The following is a 22,000-nucleotide window of genomic DNA, read 5'->3' on the forward strand; positions in this document are numbered from 1 at the left end:
TGCTTTTTTTAAAGTAGGCATATTTTTCTATAAAAAGTTATGATCGTAGCAAATGTGGCGTTCTTGCAGAGGAGTTGCGAAGCTAGGCGAACATACCTTGCTTCTCATAAAAGTCTTGAAAACTACATAACAAAATTTTTTAATTAAATTTTTTACTAGAGCATTGGCGGCAGTTGTTTATATGGCAAATTTATATAGCATTGACATTGTTTATGCAGATTGTTGATAATAATTGTTATAGTCCACTTTTCTGAAGAACATCCATGCTAAAAGTCAGAGTTGTTAGCTAGGGTGCACTGTGCGCGGCCTTTAAGAAATGCTCAAACCAGCAAGTTATATTTGTTCAAATGTCTCAGGCCGATATCTTAACGAGAACGTTATTCTGGGTGGCGCAGTCAACTTTATATACGTACATAAATTTAGAATCTACTAGTAGATCATTATTCGTGTACTGTAGTGAGCCGTAGCTGAACTCAGCCAGTTGCGTCTACAGGATAGTGGTTTTGGGATACAGTGCTGCAGAAAGTGAAAAAAAAAAAAAAGCATTCGTTGTATCGATGCTGTATTATATATATACTCTGGTAGCTCAGAAGGCATGCTGGCATATAGTTCTACACTGTTAAACCGATTCCCAGGTCAGTGCTGCAAACTTTTATAGAGCGTATCGCTAAAGTGAGGTTGAATTCTCCAAATATTCTCTAACATTTTATCAAACCTCACTAAAATTGTGGTAAAAATTTCGAGTTAATATTATACGTATAATATCGGCGTTTTTGAAACAGTATAGTATAGGCTAACGTAGTGCAACTAATATCTACCAAAACATTTCAAGGCTTCATCTAGTGTTCATACATCCTGATGAGGAATAAACAGCGAATTTAACAGCAGGGAGTAGACGACACTTATTTCAATAATGTATTAAAAGAATGGGTATACACTTTATTGCTGACGCAACCTCAGTGGGTTACGTGAAACATCTTGTGCCTGCTGCTGAGGGTGCATAGGCACTAGAGTACGGAAGTGGACGTAAACAAATACACAAGTGACATTTATTCCTGCATTACAAAGCTTACGTGCTTAACTTATGATGCAACTAGTGTAAGGCCTAACGTCTGATCTTGCAATCGGGCTCGCTCCCTATTCGTAGTGGGCCGCCGTGGTCAAGGGTGGTGGGCGTGAATCGACATGCCTCTGTCTTGCTGCTCAAGTGTCTTCATGGCACTTCTTGACCATAAGTGCTTAACACGCAGGCGCCATAGCCGAGCAAAGCTCAAAAATGTGCAGCAAACTACACACTTGTAAGCCTTACAACTTCTGATAAGCACCGGTTTGAGCTCGACGGATAATACTCATTGTGACAGAGTGAGACCTCGCAAACGCAACCACTCCCGCTCGGATCAACAAACGTGCTGCCCAGCTATGCATCTCTAAACGCCGAGCAAAAGGCTACATTTAACTCCGATGGCGTCTTGCGTTGTGTCGCAAGAGCGCCATCTGGGCACGTGATACATGCATGGTCCAGTAATGACTTCTTTCCTCTACACAACGATACCAAAGTAAGGAGCGTGGGTATCACGGTTACAAAGATATAAGCGATAATACTATAGCATGTGCCATTAAATGCGATTCAAGCAAGCGACGCCCTATGCCGACTGAAATGAAAGACGTTTCACATCAAAAAACAATGCGTGATGTGACGACCGCTGAAATCCTGCAGTGTAAAATTTTTTAAGAAATTGACTATATATATATATATATATATATATATATATATATATATATATATATATATATATATAGATATATATGCAATGACGCTCAGAGTCATGCACATCCTCATCACATGTACACACATCGACACACTTAGACGGAGGTTGTTACACAGCCTGTATAATTTGCACGCTTCATTACAGCCTGCCCTATTGCTAGTAGATGACCCCCAGGGCCATTTACTAACCTGTTCGACTTTTTAGATAAAACTGGTTATTTACACCAACTATAATAGAGAGTTTTAGAATAGGGGCCCCAAACGTTTTGGGGCCCTAAAGAAATAGCGTCGAAGCCACTGCCCATGCGCCAGACGCAAACTGCGTTTGGGTTTTGCGTTGGGAACGCTATTTCACCGATTTAGCGAGAGCCCAAATAGCGGCCCCAAAAGCTTTGCGTCAGCAAACATGGCGGCACCCATCGAAGCGACGGCGCTAACCTAGCACAAAACTGGGTTCGATTCGTGGTAACGCGTGAAGTTCGCAAGCTAGGAGAAGTCACTGCGATTATCGCTTTCTCTCAACTAGCGTGTGTTATGAAGATTGATTCATTAGACGTCGCTGATTCCGAATTCGATTGTGGATTTTATGGCTCGTAGGCCTAACACGGCTAAGCTTGGCTGGTGAAGGCACGTAAAGTTGGTTTGCTCAAAACTAAGCGCAACTAATTGTTTGCTGCTTACAGAATAACCTCTAAATTGTAATTAAACGCAAATACACGCGAGTCAAAATTACTATTCCTATCATAAAATGGTATATTTTATTTAGTTATTTCTAATATCTTTTCTTTGACGCCGTAGTGGCGCCGTCAGCGCAAGACGCTATCCGCAAACGCAAATCCCTATACTAAAACTCTTAACTCCTGCGTGCCCCAACGTTAACACTCGCAAAGCTCTTTGGGGCCCCAAACTATTGGGGCCCCTATTCTAAAACTATCTGATGTAATGCAGGTTTACCTGCTCTAAGGTTCCGTTTTATTTTGTCTTGTGACTGGCGCAGCCTTTGTGCCATTAAACCCACACTAACTATATATATATATATATATATATATATATATATATATATATATATATAGGTAGTGTATATATATATTCCGGCTGGCCAGATCGTCTCTTCCATGCCTGCTGTGCAACCAGCTGTTGCTGCTCTGCGTCACCTGCCTCCTCGGTTACGAATGGACGTTACCCTCGGAACTGTTCAGTGCACCCACCACAATATATATATATATATATATATATATATATATATATATATATATATATATATATATATATATATATATATATATATATATATATATATATATATATATATATATATATATATATATATCTACCACAAAAATGTGCGTTCAAACTGCACGTAGACAAGTTACTCGTCAACAATAAGCGCTATCACTACGACCCTACTTCTGACAGTGTGATTGAGACTACGAGACCATTGATAAAGGCGCATGGAAACAGCACATCCCAAATAACAAGACAATAACAATAACAATAACATGACGGACAACGAAGCCTATCACTTCAATCTCATCCCGCAATCGCCCCTCATCTTTACCTCTCCTTAACATAGCCTTCACTAACATGCGCAGTTTGCTACCCAAACGAGAACAACTTCGCAGCTTCACTCACGACATCAATGCCGACATCATAGTACTAACTGAAACGTGGCTAAACGGAGACGTAAGCGATCGCGAAATTTTCCCTCCTAATTCCGGCTATGTTCTGTATCGCCATGATCGGAGCAACCGGAGAGGAGGGGGTGTTCTATTAGCTATCAGACACACCTTCTCATCTTCCCTGATCAGTCGGGATGATAATCTCGAACTATTGTGGACTTGCGCTTACAACGGTGCTGGAAAGACAATTTTTGGCGTGTGCTACAGGCCGCCGTACAGCCATCCGTCATTCTGCGATTCACTCCGTAAAGCACTAACCGACATCACTGACAAATTCCCTAATGCACCTATTCACCTCTTTGGCGATTTTAATTACCCTAACATTAACTGGCCTCTGCTTTCTGTAACCAACAGGTCACCGTTATCCGAAGCTAAACAATTTATTGATCTTACGCTAGACTTCAACCTACATCAGGTGATATCACGTCCTACAAGAGGAGATAACACCCTTGACCTTATGCTCACATCTTGCCCTGATAGCGTAAGGAGCGTTACCACACTACCCGGTCTTAGCGATCACAACCTCATCCATATCTGCATGACAATAGCACTTAAGAAAAAGTCACCCACAACAAAAATAATAAAAGATTACAAAAGGGCGGACTTTGACGCCATAAATAACGAACTCCAAAACTTTTTACATGTTTTTCAGCAGTCTTACTTATCAAAAACTGTTGATAGCAACTGGGAACTTTATAAGAATGTATTGCTCAACCTGGAAGCTAGATGCATACCAACAGTTCTCGTGAAATCTGACTCTAACAATGAATGGTTTAATAAACGACTGAAAGCTCTCCTTGCTAAAAAGAAAGGCTTTATCGAAAAGCCAAACTTACAAATAACTCAGAAACATGGGAAAAATACAAACTGTGCGCTAACCAATATATTCAGGAGCTGATGATAGCCAAAGATAACTTCTTTAATCATGACCTTCTGACGATTCTACGATTAAACCCCAATAAATTCTGGCGCTTACTTTCAGTAAAGACACATTCTACACAGATTGAACTAACAGATCCGGATGGTAATCTCATTAATTCTGAGAAATGCGCGTCAGCTCTTAACGACTACTTTACCTCAGTTTTCTCCATCACTAATGACACTCCCATTGAACCAATACCACCACTCCCAGTAAAATTAATGCCAGACATCAAGATCAACCCTGATGGCATATGTAGCCTCATTAATTCACTCAAACTAACCACCTCAGCCGGGTGTGATGGAATCAACACCAAAATACTAGTTAACACCAGTAACATTTCTAGCCAGGTACTACATCTAATATTTACGCAATCCTTAAAGACTGAAAGCTTGGCCGACGACTGGAAGAAGGCCCATGTCGTACCAATCTTCAAGAGTGGCGACCGCTCCCGTGCTATAAGTTATCGCCCAATTTCTCTGACCAGCATTCCTTCTAAACTTCTAGAACATATAATCTCATCCAACCTAATGTCTCACCTGGAATCTATTAACTTCTTTTACCCTCACCAGCCCGGCTTCAGAAAACTATTTTCATGCGAGACCCAACTCGCCGAGTTCACCCATGACATTCTGCAATTCATGGACCGTCATTTGCAGATTGATGCCATTTTCTTGGATTACTCGAAAGCATTCAACCGAATTTCCCACAACCACCTACTTCAAAAACTCGCATCTAGCGGAATCCCAAATAGCTTGCTTACCTGGCTTGAACACTTCTTAAAAGGGCGCACACAGTTTACCTCTGCAAATAACCATAATTCATCTCTTTGCAGCGTAACATCGGGTGTGCCACAGGGTGCTGGTTTATCGCCTCTACTTCTCCTCATCTACATCAATGACTTATCTGCTAACATTAAGAATAAATTACGTCTTTTCGCGGATGACTGTGTCCTATATTCCCAAATCAAAGGCTCGAATGAAATCGCCGCACTACAACAGGATCTCGATTCCATCGCAGTATGGTGCGAGAAATGGTACATGCCGCTTAACCTTACTAAATGCAAAGCTCTGTCATTCACCCGCAACCACAGCTTAACCAGTCACGCCTACACAATAAATTCAGCTCCTATCGATCATGCCCCGTCTTACAAATATCTCGGCGTTCACGTGACATCGACACTATCATGGGCAACTCATATTGACACCATCTGTTCTAATGCTTCACGCACCCTTGGATATTTAAAACGAAACCTGAAAGCCGCATCACCAGAAATAAAAAAGCTAGCATATCTAACATTCGTACGTCCTCAGTTAGAATATGCGTCATCTATCTGGCACCCTTCTCAATCATATCTAACCTATGACATAGAAGCAATACAAAATCGCGCTGCTCGGTTTATAACTTCCACTTACTCTCGTGATACCAGCATAACCGCACTAAAACGTACACTTGAACTACCATCACTTGCTTCCCGCCGGATCATCTCTCGTCTATGCTTGCTTCACACCTTTTATTACCATCCACACTCCAGGCATTCCCTGTTAAATCCACCCTTACGTACATCCTCTCGCTTAAGCCACAGTCGTCCCATAGCAAACATTAACACCCGATCGTCTGCCATGAACACTTCCTTCTTTCCCGACGCTATAACCCATTGGAGCCATCTCCCAGAAGATATCTTGTCATGCACTGGCCGTATAACGTTCCGCGAAATGTTAGATAACTACACTGCTTAATTGCCGATCCCACCGACCCTTACTCTAACACGATGTTCCTTTTTTTTTTCACAATTGTTCCTGGCTTGTATTTGTTTATTATTGTTTCTTTACTGCTCTGTACATTTCTTCTAACATTGTTACAAGGATTAAAGCCCTCCCTTATGTAATGCCTCAGGGCCTTTAAGGGGAAAATAAATGAAATGAAATGAAATGAAATATATATTATACTGGGTGTCCAACTATCACGCACCCAGATTTAAAAATATTCAAATACCACGTAGCTGGACAGAACAAAGGTAATGCTGTTTGCCGTCGCTAGGAGGTACCCAGATTATTTTTTGCATTCTGCCTAATTACAGAATTAGTCTTAATTAATTATTCAACGTCTCAAATATTATTATTAGATGAAAAGTGTCAATGCGAAAATTGTAGAGCGACATAAAATACACCCAATACAACTTTCTGTTGCTCAATACGTGCTACATAAGAGTGTTTTTCCGAGGGTAAAAGAAGCGCGCGAAATCACGCAAAGTGCCTCGAGCGGCCAGTCGCGCGGCAATGTTGCGTGCATTCGCGGGCTTCGCTGTACCATAGCGGCCGTGAAGCGTGTGTGCTGCTTTGTAAAAAAAAAAAAAAGAAAAAAAAAACTCAAGGGGCAGTTAGTTATCCTTACGTGGATGAATGCGAAAGCAAGTATTGCGACCACATGGCTCGAGTGAGTGAGTGAGTGAGTGAGTGAGTGAGTGAGTAAACTTTTATTGGGTACAGCAAAACGCGATGAAACGCGCATCCGAGCGGCACGTCAGCAGAAGCGATACGACGTCACGTGCCCAACGATGTTCTTCACAAGGTGCGCACAACGCAAGGACACGGGTTCGACTCCCACCAAAGAACGTGGGTTTGAGTTCCTTAATTATCTCTCCCTATATAACTGTTCCTCAATTAACTTCGCCTTAATTAACACCAAGGGTAGTGGGTTAGACTACCACCAAAGGTCTTAGGCTCGACTGCAACAAAGGTCGTGTGTTCGAGTGCCTTAAATAACTAGCTTAAGAGGAAGCTTTAGCTCGAGTGCTCCTATCTAAATACATGTAAAAGGAGAATTCGTTTTTCTCGGCAACCACTGCACCAAATTTGACGAGGTTTGTGGCGTTTAAAAGACAAACTTAAAATCTAGTGACTGTTGGTTTCGTGTTTTTGAGTTAGATTGTCAATTTTTTATTAAAAATTTGCAAATATCGGAAATTTTCAAAAAACGAAACTATCAAGTTTACAACTCTGTAACTTAACCACTAAAAATGATAACACAATTCTGTGAATTGCATCTAAAAGTACATCTAAAGCGGACAAAATAGATATGTTACACATGAATATAAAAAAATTTAATCATAGGGAAATACAACTTTTGCAAAACCGTTGTAACCAACGTAACAAATTCACGTAAGATGTAAAATGACATATTGAATTTGTCCGCTTTGAATGATCTAATCAATATCGTTTACAGAACCGCGATATTAGTTCTTGATGCAAAGCTATGAATTTGTAAACTTCGTGATTCTATTTTTTTCTAACGGTCAAATATTTGAAAATCGTTTTAAGAAAATTCAAGCCCTAAATCGAAATTCCGCTTCCAACAGTCACTAGAATTTAACTTTCTCTTTCAAATGCGACAAATTTCATCAAAATCGGTCCAGGGGTTATCTCATAAAAACGTTTTTGCGTTTTACATGTATTTGAATAGGCCGCGTCGGAGTTGGGCCCGAGCTAAAGCTTGCTCTTAATTAAGCTCGCCTTAATTAAAACCGAAGGACGCGGGTTTGGCTCGCACCAAAGGTCGAGGGCTCGAGTGCCTTAATCAAGTGTACCTTAATTACACCGCCTTAATTAACGCCAAAGGTTGCAGGGTCGACTCCCACAAAAGGTCGAGGTTTCGGTGACTTTGGTCACGTGAACGCTGACGTCGGATATTTTCCGCCTCATGAGCCATATAATGCTTTCGCATTAAAAAAGCTATAGCGTTGTTGCTGCGATGTCCTCGTGAGCAGTCACGCTTTCAAAGCTATTTTCCCCTAATAACCGGATACTTGGCGCATCCTGCATTGTAGGTATGTGCCATATTTGAGATTCATCATCATGACGATGACTAATTGCACGCCAACGCACCGCCATATCTTGGCGAGAACAGCTTGCGATTCACAAAATGTCGTCTACGTCCGCTACGCTAGTTCCTGTCATGGCCTCCGAAACATACGCACTAGTACCAACGATCTCAAAGTCTGTGTGGAGCACGATGCCTTGTAGTAATTGCCAAGCGCTGTTGCGCGATATTGCTTTGGTTAGCGCATCCGGCTCCAGAGTGGACATTGTTGCAGAGACAGAGTTCACGTTGTTGTTGTCTCCTCAAAGCACCGCTCGTACTCACAAGGGGGAATCCCATTGGTAGTGGTTGGGGACAGAGTTTTGTTTTTCTTCGGCCAGTGGTGAAGCTCAGGAGGAGGTGCAATAATACGGTAACGTTGACGGCAACGGTTGCCGTTAACGTAGCGGAATGGACGGAGGGACGGACAAGGCAAGCCCAGTTTTGAGCACTTAGCTGAATTCACAGCACAGATAGTAAATGATTGAACTGTCAGGACCGATTGAGCTGTGCTCATTCGAAACAAGAAAAACAGCAGAGCACGGAAATAAAAAAAAACTGAAAAGGGCAATAAGAGGAGGGAATCGTGGGTGCAGGCGTTGATGAAGTGGTTCAGAAACCCCCTAAGAGTGTGAAATGCCTCGTGACACAACGTGTGGCGCATGCGTTGCATGCTGAACGCTATTGAAATTTGCGACGCCAAGTATAGCAAGGTTGTGGAGTAAGAAATGAGGGAAACAGGCACCTTGAACACTTCATCTGAAAGTTATATCTATGAAGCCAGCGATCTTTCTTACCTCGGGGATCCGTCTTCGTCCACGCACGCATCCTTACAGTGAGAATCACAATTTCAGCGTATTCTGAAGTTGGTGTCACACAACGCCGTTTGTGATCGCACCATTGCTAAATCAAAAATAAAATTTGCAATTGAAAGTACTTACTTTTGTTTGCCCAATACTTGAAATTTTTAACTTCTGCCTCTTCGTCCACGTCATCGTTGTCGGACCCTTTGTTTCCCGCACCTGCAGGTGGAAGAAAGAGAAGCCATTTAAGAAATTTTTTTCACTGAAGATGTGGGGTCACATGGATCGACACACATTATATTCACGAAGCAAATAAAATATACCGTCAATACAATGAAGCTTAATTCTTTTTTCTTCAGCTACTGCTGGCCAGAAGCCGCAAAGGTCATCTCGTACTAAACAGGTAACCTAGAGTATAAGTGCGCTTGATGAGTTGATGTCTTATTTATAAAACTCTTCTGTCTTAACCGCCACCTGTCTTTGGCTTGCGCCTGCTCTATCATTTTGGCAGCTGCATTTATTGGCATTTACCTGCCTTTCTAAGAAAAGCTGGAAAATAGGTATTTCAACATGAGGGTATCAATTCCCAAGAAAAAAATAAAAAAAGCCCAAGAGGGCTGACTGCATGGGAGGTATCTGCAGTTTGTAGAAGACTGAAATCATCCTATTGATTTCTACGTTTCAAGAACACATCTACACTGACACTTTTCTCACGGATCAACTGCGAGAGCTTAACTTCTGTGCCAGTGTCATACTGGCAAAGCCTCGGGACATATTTTCATTGTTCCTTATTATACCCCCTTAATTAGCCTCACCCAAAAGCTCCGTACACAAGTTAAACGTGTCGCGCGTTGCTCCTCCCGCACTGCGCTTAAAGGCAGGTTACAAAGCACCAACTGAATAATAGTTTAATAATATACGGAACTCAAGAGGCATAGTTGCGCTTGCGAGAATGATGCCACGAAGAGGAAATGCAATCTATGCGCCCTAGCGCGAACTTCCTGCTGCAAATTGCTGTCAAGACAAAAGGCGAGAAGTGATAATCCATCATTGGATATACGATACAGCGTGTCCCAGCTAACTTTAGACAAGTTAGTGAACGAAAAAAAAATGAAAGAAACGCGCTGCAAGATACAATCATAAAGCCTACGGTGTTCGGTCGACAGATCTCTGACGATCGAACACCATAGGTGTAAAAATAGTGTCTTTCACAATGGCTTTTCAATTTTTTTTTCATTTAACAGTTTAGCTGAAGTTAGCTGGGACACCTTACAAAAGCACGCGGGTCTATTTATTGCCCATTCACCGAAATAAGGGGGCATTGTTCAACTGTTGCGCGAATTGCGTGTTTTGTCAAAGAAGGCGTCCATTGCGTAAGCGGAATTTGGCCCGACACCCGGTAATTGCATTTCAGATCAAATTTCTGGCCCTCGCTCCCTCGTCTCCTCTCTTTCTTCCCCCCTTTTCATCGCCTTCATCGAATGGGACATCGTGTTCAGAGGTGGCCGAATTTAATTCACCGCCGCAGACAGCATAAATGGTCACGTCGAGCCAGAACTCGCCCCTGCTCTCAACTTAATTCCCCTCAAAGCAGAAGCCAGCCCGCGGGCACGTGCAAGTGTGTGCCGTGACAACAAAGGGTTGAAAGAGGGCGCGCGAGCAACGAAAGAGAAACGGGCTTCCTTGCTTCGACATTCCGCTTAGCGTCATTAGCCGCCGTTATCTCCATCGCAGATTCCATCAAAAAACGCTTACGGCGGCCGCGCGTGCGACCGCTGGAGCCTCTTTCGAGCGACCGCGCGGGCACGCGAAACGACCGAATCGGCAACTTCGACCCCCCCCCCCTCTCCCTCCCCTCACCTCCCCTGATGAAACGGAGGGTCTCGACAAGAAAGCTTCACTGGCCGAGTCGTGGAGCGGGACCGGACACTTTCTCGCCGATTTCGATACGTTTTGTCGCGCCGTGGCGGTTAGTAATGCCGTTCGAAATAAAGCGTCAGTGCCCGAGTGCCTTCTCTAACGCCTCGCGTGATGGTCAGTCGAAAGAATAGAGCGCCGTCGGGGTCGGCACGGATACGTTGACGCTTCGCGGCTCGTTCCTTCTGCGTCCCACCCGGCTTCCTCCTTCCCGACAGCACTTTTCTTATTTACTTTTTTTTTTCCTTTGGGCTTTTCAGATCGCCCTGCACTATTAAGAGTACTGAAGCCACGGTTCGTTTGAAATGGAGCGGCGGCCGCTTTTTTTATGGACTGGCCGGCCTTGTGGCCATCAAAGAAGAAAGAAAAAGCAACAAAGCCTGCAGACAATGAAGACTTGAACTCCCTTAGTGGAATCGTGACAACAGAACCAAATGCGTGAGCCATTAGGCGCGTAGAATCAATGATGAATGCAGGGCGCTCATTATACTGCCACCGTTTGAAGTGACTGAGCATTTCAGCAAAATCCTTTACAATGAAAAAAGAAAGAGAGGAGGAAGGCCGACGCAGCGCATTCTTGCTATTATTATTATTATTATTATTATTATTATTATTATTATTATTATTATTATTATTATTATTATTATTATTATTATTATTATTATTATTATTATTATTATCTGTGCATAGTATACAGTTCATCTCGATATCTTGCATAGGTCGCTGTCATTGTGACATTCCGAGCATCGCATTGTCGTGCCTACAGTTTCTTTTCCACATTGTTCAAGTACTATCGCTCGCCTTATTTTTCTCGTAACTTACTTTGCGCTTTGTTGAATACTAACTGTTATTTTCTGTCATTGTACTCTTATTTTTCATGTATTCTTTCTTATATTGTTCCTAAATGTAAAATTTTCTTGTTCGTTTGCCCTTGCATCTTTTCCATCGTTTTTTTACTTACATTATTTCGTTGTTCTCTATGACTTGAGCTTTTTGTTACCGTACGCTTGTGCCAGTATTCAGATCATCGGGTTGTTCCTGGACACGTCAAGCAAACAATTGATCAATATAAAATTTACTTATTTTTTTGTTATAATCCAAAACTACACAGACTGGTTTCGGCTATGGACTTGCGCTGCGACAGGTCATATTTCACATTTTGATGAAGCCAATTTATGACATCGTGTATTAGTAGCGCAGTAGTAAAGCAGTATACCAGTAACCGGTCATACGATTTTGCTGCTTCAAAAGAAAGTTGCTTATGCAATCGAATGGCCGAAAGCGAAAATATGCCATTTCGGATTTATTAGTAACAGCAATAGGGAAAGTGTTTGACCATATAAGATATGTGTGCCCTGGACTTTGACTTTTTTGTGTAAGAGATTCTTCTACGGGCGCACAACCTTGCATTGTGAAACGTATCCAATTTCCTAGGCACATTTTCAACTTGCCTAAATGAAAAAAAAAAAAGCGGCTACTGTGGCGCAAGTAACCAGCTCTATATATGTCTAAAATTGTGCATTATATATATATATATATATATATATATATATATATATATATATATATATATATATATATATATATATATATATGGAGAGAGAGAGAGAATTTCGTCGATTCAAGAATGTGGTTTCCGCCAGCAACGACACAACAGTATTCGTCCTTCTTAACATTATACGTAACGTCCCTGAACTTCACAAAATGCCGTTAGCCCATGCATGCCGCTATATGTGCTCCCTATTCATGTTTTCTGCGCGACGAGAAGGGAAATTGTTTTCAGTGGCGCCTGTTTCTATGCATGACCGGCAGCGTACACCAAGTCTGGGTTTCCGGCGTTTCTCACCTGCCTCGAAGGGTATGCGGATTTTATTTATTTATTTATTTATTTATTTATTTATTTATTTATTTATTTATTTATTTATTTAGACTGTGTTGCTTATTCCTCCTTGAAGAGGAGACTAATAGAAGTGTGCGCATAGTGGTGAGCAAGTGTTGCTGGGGCCATCAGTCGCAGCCGAAGAACCGTGGCCTCCTACGGGCGAAAGTCGTCGTGCGCTGCAGAAGCAGTCCCCATGAAGCCGGGCGCTTAATACCGGCTGTCCGCCTGTCGCCGGCCCAATGAGTCGGGGAGAGGGCGTAGCGCCTTCCTCGACGTAAACTCCCCGCGGGAAGCAAACCGGCAGGCAGGCAAGCTGGCAGGGCACGCATTCAATTTGTAGTCAACTGCGCACCAAGTAACGGACGCCTTGGCGCTCTCAACAGCGCGGCGAAGCTGGCAGCCGGAGTTTCTGCGGCCGTGGGCGAAGAGGGTGCAGCCGAGGTCTGTGGGACACGTATCACGTTGAACGCAGCGGGCGCGTCCTCTCCGCGAGCCAATCCGCCTCCAGCCGGCCGGTATTCATCGGGGCACGGACGCAATAATACGGCCATATCTAGTGGGCATAATTAAGCGGGCTCGCAATTAGTCCACGCGCTCCGGAACGCTGACGCGCTCTGCCGCGTCGGCAGTTTTGAAGGCTACACCGCTTGCCCGGTCCGCCGCCCCTGGGCGCTCCGCGTTAGATCCCGACAGGCACAACACAGCGGAGGAAGGGAGGGAGGGAGGGGGGGGGGGGCGCTAAGGCAAGCGGTCGCTGCTGCCTAATCGCGGTGTTCGGGCGCGTGGCTCGGATGGTCGCGCCATCTATTGGCGCTGCCCAAGCATCCGCCGCGAGCGTGTGCTCTCATATTGGTTCGCCCCGCAATAAGGGCCGTCCTCGCAATCTGCGTTTACCAGTTGTCGAAGTCGCAACCTAACGCGCGCGGAACGCTGAGGCGGCTTTCGCGAGGCTGCAGATTTTGAAGAGAGATTCAGGTCGTAATCGGGCAGGTCGGAGCACGTGAGCTCGTCAACTTGCGTCGTAGCGTGATATACGAGCACTTAGTGCTGCCCTTAAAATTTGCCAGTGTGAAGGTGCGTAGGCACCATGTTCCCCGTCGTGCGGCGTTTGCGACTGTTTCACTTATAGCCATATCGCTGCAGACGGGCGCCGCTTGGGCGTTGAGGGAAATGCATTCCCAACAACAAAGGACGTGTCCTGGCGTTGATCACTCTCTTGTGCGTAACGCATCGAGCGCTGCATATAGTTTACGGCATCTCTAGAACTTTGCAGTGCGCGTGCTTCCCTCTTTTGCGAGCGACCCCGTTGCCGGTCATGCAAGGACACTTGATTCGCTAGCAACAATCACAAGCGGTGTTGTGAATGGCTACCATACCCCGGCGCTATTGCAACCTCCGGTTGCTTTGTTCTGACGCTTCTCCTAATATATCCACTCTAGGTTCCCATGTATAGAACACGTACGCACGGCCACGAGTGCAGGGAGTGGCATTCTTGCAAATATTATATTGAGTTGACATTTATCGAGTGTGTCTCCGACCCCATTCACCGTATTTCCCTCTTTCCTGGTAAACTATGGAAAAGTCCTTCAAACTGCGCTATTGTGCATATAGGAAACGTGTGTTTCGGGAACAATTTAGGTACTGTGCGAGAAAGAATTGCTGTAAATGACACTTTCAGACATGTTGCTGTCTCTTGCGCGCATTCCTCAGTTTTGTACTCTGGTTTGGCAAGTGCAGGTGCAGTCATAACCATACTGATGAGGAAGCTCCGCGCTGCAATCATCATAATTTAGCTGACAGCCTTAGTGAAGCGGCGGACAGGAAGTACTACTTGATGCGTGTAAATGAGTGAGTGAGTGAGTGAGTGAGTGAGTGAGTGAGTGAGTGAGTGAGTGAGTGAGTGAGTGAGTGAGTGAGTGAGTGAGTGAGTGAGTGAGTGAGTGAGTGAGTGAGTGAGTGAGTGAGTGAGTGAGTGAGTGAGTGAGTGAGTGAGTGTTAACTCACCACCCACTCACTCATGACCGAGCGAACGAGAACGCCAAAGCAGGACAAAAGTCTACGTGACGAAGGTTGCCCCCAGAGGGAATAGCACACACCATGCAACGTACCTTGAACATATCACGCGCATACACGAATTGCATTAACGAGATGCAAGGTATGCTCCGTCTCCGGTACCGTTTGTTTAGGAGCTCACAAGGGGGAAACGGGAGCACCGAGCACCCGCAGTCCAGTCCGAATTTGAATTCTGCGTCTGCGGCAAGTGCGCGTGCTCTCGTAATAATGGGACGCGAAATAAATGGCGCCTAGACGCCGCCGAAAAAGAGCGAGAAACGGCAGAGAACCGCGCGCCGGCTGTGCCACGGAGCTTCGAAGGCTCGCTCAGCAGGATGCTGGAAGGCGCGCCGAGACTTGGTGCGCAAGCCGCGCATGCAAAAAAAAGAGGAAGGAGCGTGCGGAAACATCCGAGCTTCGGCGGCACACACGTACGTGAGGAGCAGTGGCGCGCGCCGGGCCGTTTGCCTAAGCAGGGCCCGCATCAGCATAAACGGCCCTTTTTAACTGCGCGGGGATGCGGAACACGGCAAACGCAAAAAAGTCGCAAGCGACAGTTTAAGAGGCGCGCTCCAAGCTCCTTCCGTCGGCAAGGAAAGCACAGCGCGCGGAAAGCCGAGCGGCTCGCACGATATAGCGCCTCTACATCAGCGGGCTTGCTTTCATTCCCCCGTGCTGCTATGCGGCGCCATTCATATTCCTCACGATGGCGTGCCAAACAGAACGACACACACACACACACCGCCTCACAGTTCTTTTTTTTTTTCTTGTAGTGCGCGCCATCACGTCCGTGGTTTCAAGCAGCACCCCATTAACTGCTCGGCGCTTTAATGAGCTTCTCAAGTCAAACTTTGGGCGATAGCCGCGATCCTTCGACTACGCGTGGCTCAGTCGCATTCACCACTGCGGCAGCGCGACATATCGAAACCAAGATGAAGAGACATCCGTTGTGGAAGGAGATGACTGTTGTGAAGGCGGGAAGAATTACACACAAAAAAAAGAATACAATGGCGCCGGTCCTGCATATAAACTGCGCTTATAGACCACTTGGGTCATGGGTATCGTTAAGGCTTTCGCAGACGCAATATATTCTGAGTTCTACAAGAGAGATTGGTTTCTACGCAGGTTCAACATGTGTAGCAACCAACACGCAAGCAAAGAACATTTTTAGCATGAAATTAAAAAAACTAACGATGTGACATAGCTTTGGGTAAACAAATAAATAAAGATAAACAGATACAAACGAAACAACTACAGAGATATATAAAGATGAGATGAGAAACACAGCGATGTTAACCGGAAAAGAGTCTCCTTATTCGCAACCCTATCTGGGGGGAGGCGTAGGGTCGCAAGAAAGAGGGAAATAATAAATAACGGAGAAAAAGAGCCAAATTAGAAAAAACAACACGGACGGGCAGGGAACACCACGGAGTATCAGCGAACAACTAGTGTAACACAGTTCTTGTAAGGCTTGATAAAGTCAAATTCTACGTTCTCAACACAACCGTATCTTATTGCGAATGGCAAAATAGTAAATATAAGTTTATGGCATGAACTTTTCAAACTGACTAAGGACTAATATTGTTTCACAATGTTAACAGAGGACGTTATATGCTAAGGTTTAGTATTTCACTCGCTGGGTATCACATTTCGTGCGCTAAAGCAATGTATAAAAGTTAAACTGTGACTAAGGTTTTATTACTTGTTAGGAGATATAAGCATGTGTCATGAAAAGAAAACTAATGCTTGCGTATTTCTTTCTGTACATATGTCGCCAACTTCAGGCGGTGTAACAAGTCACCGTTTCAAAAATCCTGTTCCAAGAAGAAGTGATGTGTGTTCTCCCTGCCCCGGGTTTTTAATGTAACTAACAGCTTGATTTGAAGAAACAATAGTCTTTGTTTGTTTTGCTTGCTGTGCCGCAAGTTAGTCAGTAGCAATGTAAATTAGTCTAAATGAATATAGAATGCCGCCGAAGTATTGGCCATGTTACAATGAGGTATATCATTTAGAAAGCTTGAATGCACACATGTAAACGATCGAGTATATATTACGTTGCTTACATATGTTATCCCCCTTAGTCTTTTTTTTTCAGGAAGACCACTTAATCATTTGAAGGAGGATGTATGTTCAACTACACAGCTGTCAAAATAAATTAAATGTCAAAGTCTTCAGATGTATTTCTTGATTTAAATACTATAAACGGGGTATTTGTAGCATTTATCTGAAACTGGGGCTTCCCAATAACCAAGTGGGTAGTTCACTTGCCCAGATATTTACCGTGATTACAGGATTAGGCCGTTGGCATACCAAATGGACCCCCGATACACCCCAATGCATTATTTCCTTCATCTGCGAGTAGGAAGCATTATCAAATACTGCTGCCGTTCGACCAAAGCAGTCACGTGGTTTAGTATTTCTGCTTTGAAATTTAGTAGGTGTCATTTCTGTCAACTTCTTCGCAAAAAAAAACGTACTGCGACTCGACAACAGCTCGCTTGCGATTACGAAAGTTAATGAATAATATCTTCAAATGCTAGTCTAAGGCTTCGGAAAAAGAGGTAACGCTAATATAAGCCTGTAGTTGTACATAAGGTGGGTCCAAGACAGCGGAACCAACAAAGTGGACCTAGACGTAAGTCGACGGAAGGACGCCCTGTAGCTCAACTATAGTGGGGCATCGCATGCATCATGTGGACGTTGTGGGTTCGGCTCCCACTGGAGCGAAGCTGTCTTTTTACCGCTTTAATTTCCTTTTCCCTTCATTATGAGCGTGAGGTTAACCATAAATACAGTTCTACACAGATATTTATTTGAATGTTTATTTATTGGAGACACGCTTCACATACACATGCCTACAGCAGTTTCGGTTGGGGCGGGGGGGGGGGGGAGGTGTTGCGGCTAAAGGTAATAGTTTGCCTGGTGGCTCCGCATTACGCACATACATTTACACTGTGCTCGATGCGGCGGCCAATCGCAAGGCTGAAAAAATGTCTATGAAATACGAACTTTTTTTTCTCTTTTTTTTCTTTCATGTGAATATAAGTATAACAATAAATAGTTATACACTGGGAAACAACTGGTAAAGCAAAATTGCAATTAGAAATCACAGAGGTACCCTAACTAAGTACGATGTCCTGCACGCAAAATAAAACAGCAACCAAATTCACAATGCTTTTTGTTCGTAAGTTCCTTGCTATTGACCGGCTGTCTTTGCAAATAGTACGCCCAGCATGAGGATCGGCTGGAATTTGCGCTTACGAACAACTGTTGCGTAAAACTTTTTGTGAATCCTTACCCAGATAAATAATTTAAACGGTTCACTTTTTCGGGCGTATTTAGCGTATGCGAAGGCTGCCCAGCAAAAGTGTCATTACTGCCCTTTTAAAGGCAGAAGACGACAAAATTGAGCAAAAAAAAAAAAAAAAACTACTGCTTAATAAAGTGCTACTATGGGGCACTGATGTTTGCGCTCCGTAGTTTATGCGAGCTCGCTGGGTCACAATTTCGCTTTGTCGCAAACTATTGGCCAGTTGCCTGCTCCTAAGATCACTCTTATTATGCGTCGCCTTTGAGTGAAAGGATGCTGCACATCAACCGCAATGTCCGTGAGTAGCCGCTACCTAACACTACCGGGTTTAGGTTACAAATACGTTCACGTAAGTTTCCGAAAATGTGGACGGAGGTACAGCCATGGCAGTATCTATATTTTGGTAGAACGAACGCGCTAAACGGACCAAAAGAAAAAAAGATAAGATTCTGCGCAGAAGATTCCTTCTGCGAAACCTCCAAGCTGAATGTTCGAAGCAACTTCAAGCATCATAGGTTGGCTTGCTCAGCGAAAGAGGAACATTCATTATCGTTTACACTCAAATTATATCATCAAGCGAACACGCACTTCTTTCTCTGCATAGGGTGACGCGCTGGCGTGGCTGAAGAGAGTGCCCACACTCCACTGGTTGTGGAAAGTCAAACGTTTTACCAGTAAAAAACCCCTTACAATACAGCTGGAGTGATCATACATGATGTAATTTATCATGGCGCACCTGTTTATTCTGCCCGACATTGGCGTTTCCTGCCGTTCCTGTTAACGCGAGTAGCCGTCGAAGCAAGTGCCGTGTGCAGACAGAGCAGACCCCCTGGCCTGCTTTTAATCGACCGTGCAATCAATTTGCGGAGTTTTACGTTCTCGGGGTGCGCTCCTTTCCCGAGCTTAAAGCGTCGACGCGGTATAGCAACCTCGTGCGTGCGCGAAATAGATCGAAACATTGCGATTATTACTTCCTTCCAGACTTCTTGCTACCGTCTGCTACTTCGATCCACTTATAGCTCTTGCGTCCTGACGAAAAGTGAACATGGAAATCCACTCGGCGGGGCGGCCATTACTTTGAATTTGAGTCTTCAGGCTAGAAAAAAAGAAAGCTAACAAAAAGGCTTAGAAAAAAGACAATGAAGAAAGCACGTTCCATCCTGTGTAACAACTCGCGATCGATAGTACATGTTCGCACGCACCACTGAGTGAGTTCGCGCATGGCTGCGCAAATTGGCCCGTAGAGGGCGGTCAAATGGTTACCTATACATAGATGGTTGCCTTAAATGGTTTCGAAGTTCTGATGATCTAGTGAGTACTAAATGCCAACGTATGGCTTTTAATAAATTTGTTTGCAGGATTCTGGGCGTGTTGGCATTCATTGAGCACATATCTTGCCCCCCACCCAATCTGACTCGCATGAATAATAAGACTGGCACACGCTGTCTGCATTATTGCTCCATGTATCCACAAAGACAGTATCCCCCCCCCCCCACACACACACACAAAGAATCTCACTCTAAAACTGTTCGTAGGAGCGGATGTCAAGCAATTAGACGTTGGATATTATTAGCGAAAGCGGCAGGCTGCAGTGCCAAACAGCACCTACAAACGAAAGCTTTGTGGATTTGTGCCCAGATCAAAATCGAGTCAACACACCTATTTACGTTGTCAGCGTAGAAAGATGCGGTAACTTTACTTTGAGACAAGATTAAATATTTCCACTCGCTACACGTAAGCTTGCGTGTGTGTGTGTGTGTGTGTGTGTGTGTGTGTGTGTGTGTGTGTGTGTGTGTGTGTGTGTGTGTGTGTGTGTGTGTGTGTGTGTGTGTGTGTGTGTGTGTGTGTGTGTGTGTGTGTGTGTGTGTGTGTGTGTGTGTGTGTGTGTGTGTGTGTGTGTGTGTGTGTGTGTGTGTGTGTGTGTGTGTGTGTTTGTGAGACGCCTGTAGAGCCATCTAAACTTACATGAATAGCCTACTGTCAACCTTCACTATAGTAGTACGTCCGCCACGACTGGCTTTCATCTGCTCCTACGACTTTTTTAGGCTTGTAGCGCAGCTCAGAAAGAGCAAAAAAGGAAGGAGGTAGGCGTAATGGTTACAATGCTAAGAATTGTATTACAGCTGGGGGGTTTCTTGCGCAGCATTGCAAAACGTATGGTTGCGAACCTGTCTTAGAGGAATGCGTCATTCTAGGTCATAGTCGTAATCAGCTCACAAGAAAAATTATCGAAGCAAAGGCTATCATTGGTCTAGGCCATGCATGTGTAAGCTCGCCTTCATTGTCATTATCAAGCAATGAATTGGCGTATCTCCGACTGCAGCCACAGGCTGTCTGAATATGTTGTCACATGGTTACTATCGGTTTTGTTGCTTGGTTTTTTTTGTAATCTCTTGCTGTCACATGGTTTGCCGAGTGTATAAGTAGCCTTCTGTGTCACGAAATAAACCATCAGTTGGAAGTTAGCGCTCACTGTTTTCCGTTCCCTTTCATTACCCCTACCTCCTTCCTTTCTTGCTCTTGCTGAGCTGCGCTGCAAACCTAAAAAAAGTCATCACATACCAACTCGCCCAAACTGCCACGCTTTCCCTCCTACGAATAATCCTAGAGTAAGAAATGTTTGTTAATGCAATAAATAAATAAATAAATAAATAAATAAATAAATAAATAAATAAATAAATAAATAAATAAATAAATAAAATTTCGACGATGCTTTATGCGCATAGTAAGATGAAGCGCCGCAGTGGATTCAGTCTTATTTAACAGTGACAGTCGCAACACTAGTGTAAAATCAAGAAAGGGGCTGACAGATGGAATAGCCCACTGTGATATAAAGTTTGTAAACCGGGATAAGGTGCCTCAGAACCTTTCTGAGGCACCTTATCCCTGTTTACAAACTTTATACTATCGTCGCAACAGTAGTTAGATCAGGCCAAGAAGCATTCACGTAAAGCTTTTGATGCTGGCAATACCAGTGTAAAAGTGTGTGATGGTTTATCTGAAAGGTGTGAGCTTCGCAGGCGTTGTGCAAGAAGCCGAATACATTTAGTTTCTATTGATTGCCAGGCATGCTAGCGATACAGGAAAATAAATGAAGGTGAACCTCTTCATATATTGTCCATAGCGAAACCATCAAATAGCAAATAATGTCGCATTATCTCAGGAATTGGGCCCTGGTCGGACTGGGATGTTCATTTAATGCTTTGCTCTGCACGTGACTGGACACGCACAACAAACACAGCCGCAGTCAAGCGGGCCCTATCAGCTCATTGCATATTGCTGCGATCAATTCCACGGATCCAGGAACCCTCAAAACAACCGCGATTGATTCCACCCTCACGGTCTCGCTCGGCGACTGCGAAGGCGGCGGCGACGACGACTGGCTCTTCTCTCACTCCCGGCGTGTTCAACGAGAGTTCTTTTACCCTTCCGGCGAGCGACACATGATCTGTGTGGCCAGCTTGGACAAGGGGTAGCTACACGCGCGACATCTGGAGCCGGTGCCGATACGATAGAGGACGTCGATGTCCCGACACATTAACTGACCCGAGAATCAATGCGGCCGCTCTGCACCGCGAAGGGGGCGTCGATACGTCGTGCTGATCGTATCGCGCCGCTCTCCTCCGAACGTCATTTGTTACCCGCAGCGCTGAAAAGTGCCACGGGTTGCAAGACAAAAGAGATGCGAGAGGAGGAAGAGAGCAGCCTCCCTCCAATTTCCCGCTCCCTTGGCGCTGTTACAATTCGCTTTGTCTGAGGCGAGTTTAGAGAAAGACAAAAAGACTACGAACCCCCAAAACACCTACAGCCGT

The 22,000-nt window shown here is 44.3% G+C and overlaps 1 protein-coding gene across 1 annotated transcript in view; it reads right to left on the reverse strand.

Annotated features, from left to right (window-relative positions):
- LOC142566124 (Kv channel-interacting protein 4-like) overlaps positions 1 to 22,000 on the reverse strand; it is a 587,487-nt gene that overhangs the window by 326,151 nt on the left and 239,336 nt on the right. Inside the window, exon 2 of the mRNA XM_075676923.1 lies at positions 9,166 to 9,246. Within this exon, the coding sequence (XP_075533038.1) occupies positions 9,166 to 9,246 (81 nt within the window). The remainder of the gene's footprint in view (positions 1 to 9,165; positions 9,247 to 22,000) is intronic.

This window comes from Dermacentor variabilis, unplaced genomic scaffold (assembly GCF_050947875.1).
Source record: "Dermacentor variabilis isolate Ectoservices unplaced genomic scaffold, ASM5094787v1 scaffold_12, whole genome shotgun sequence".
Taxonomy (NCBI): domain Eukaryota; kingdom Metazoa; phylum Arthropoda; class Arachnida; order Ixodida; family Ixodidae; genus Dermacentor; species Dermacentor variabilis.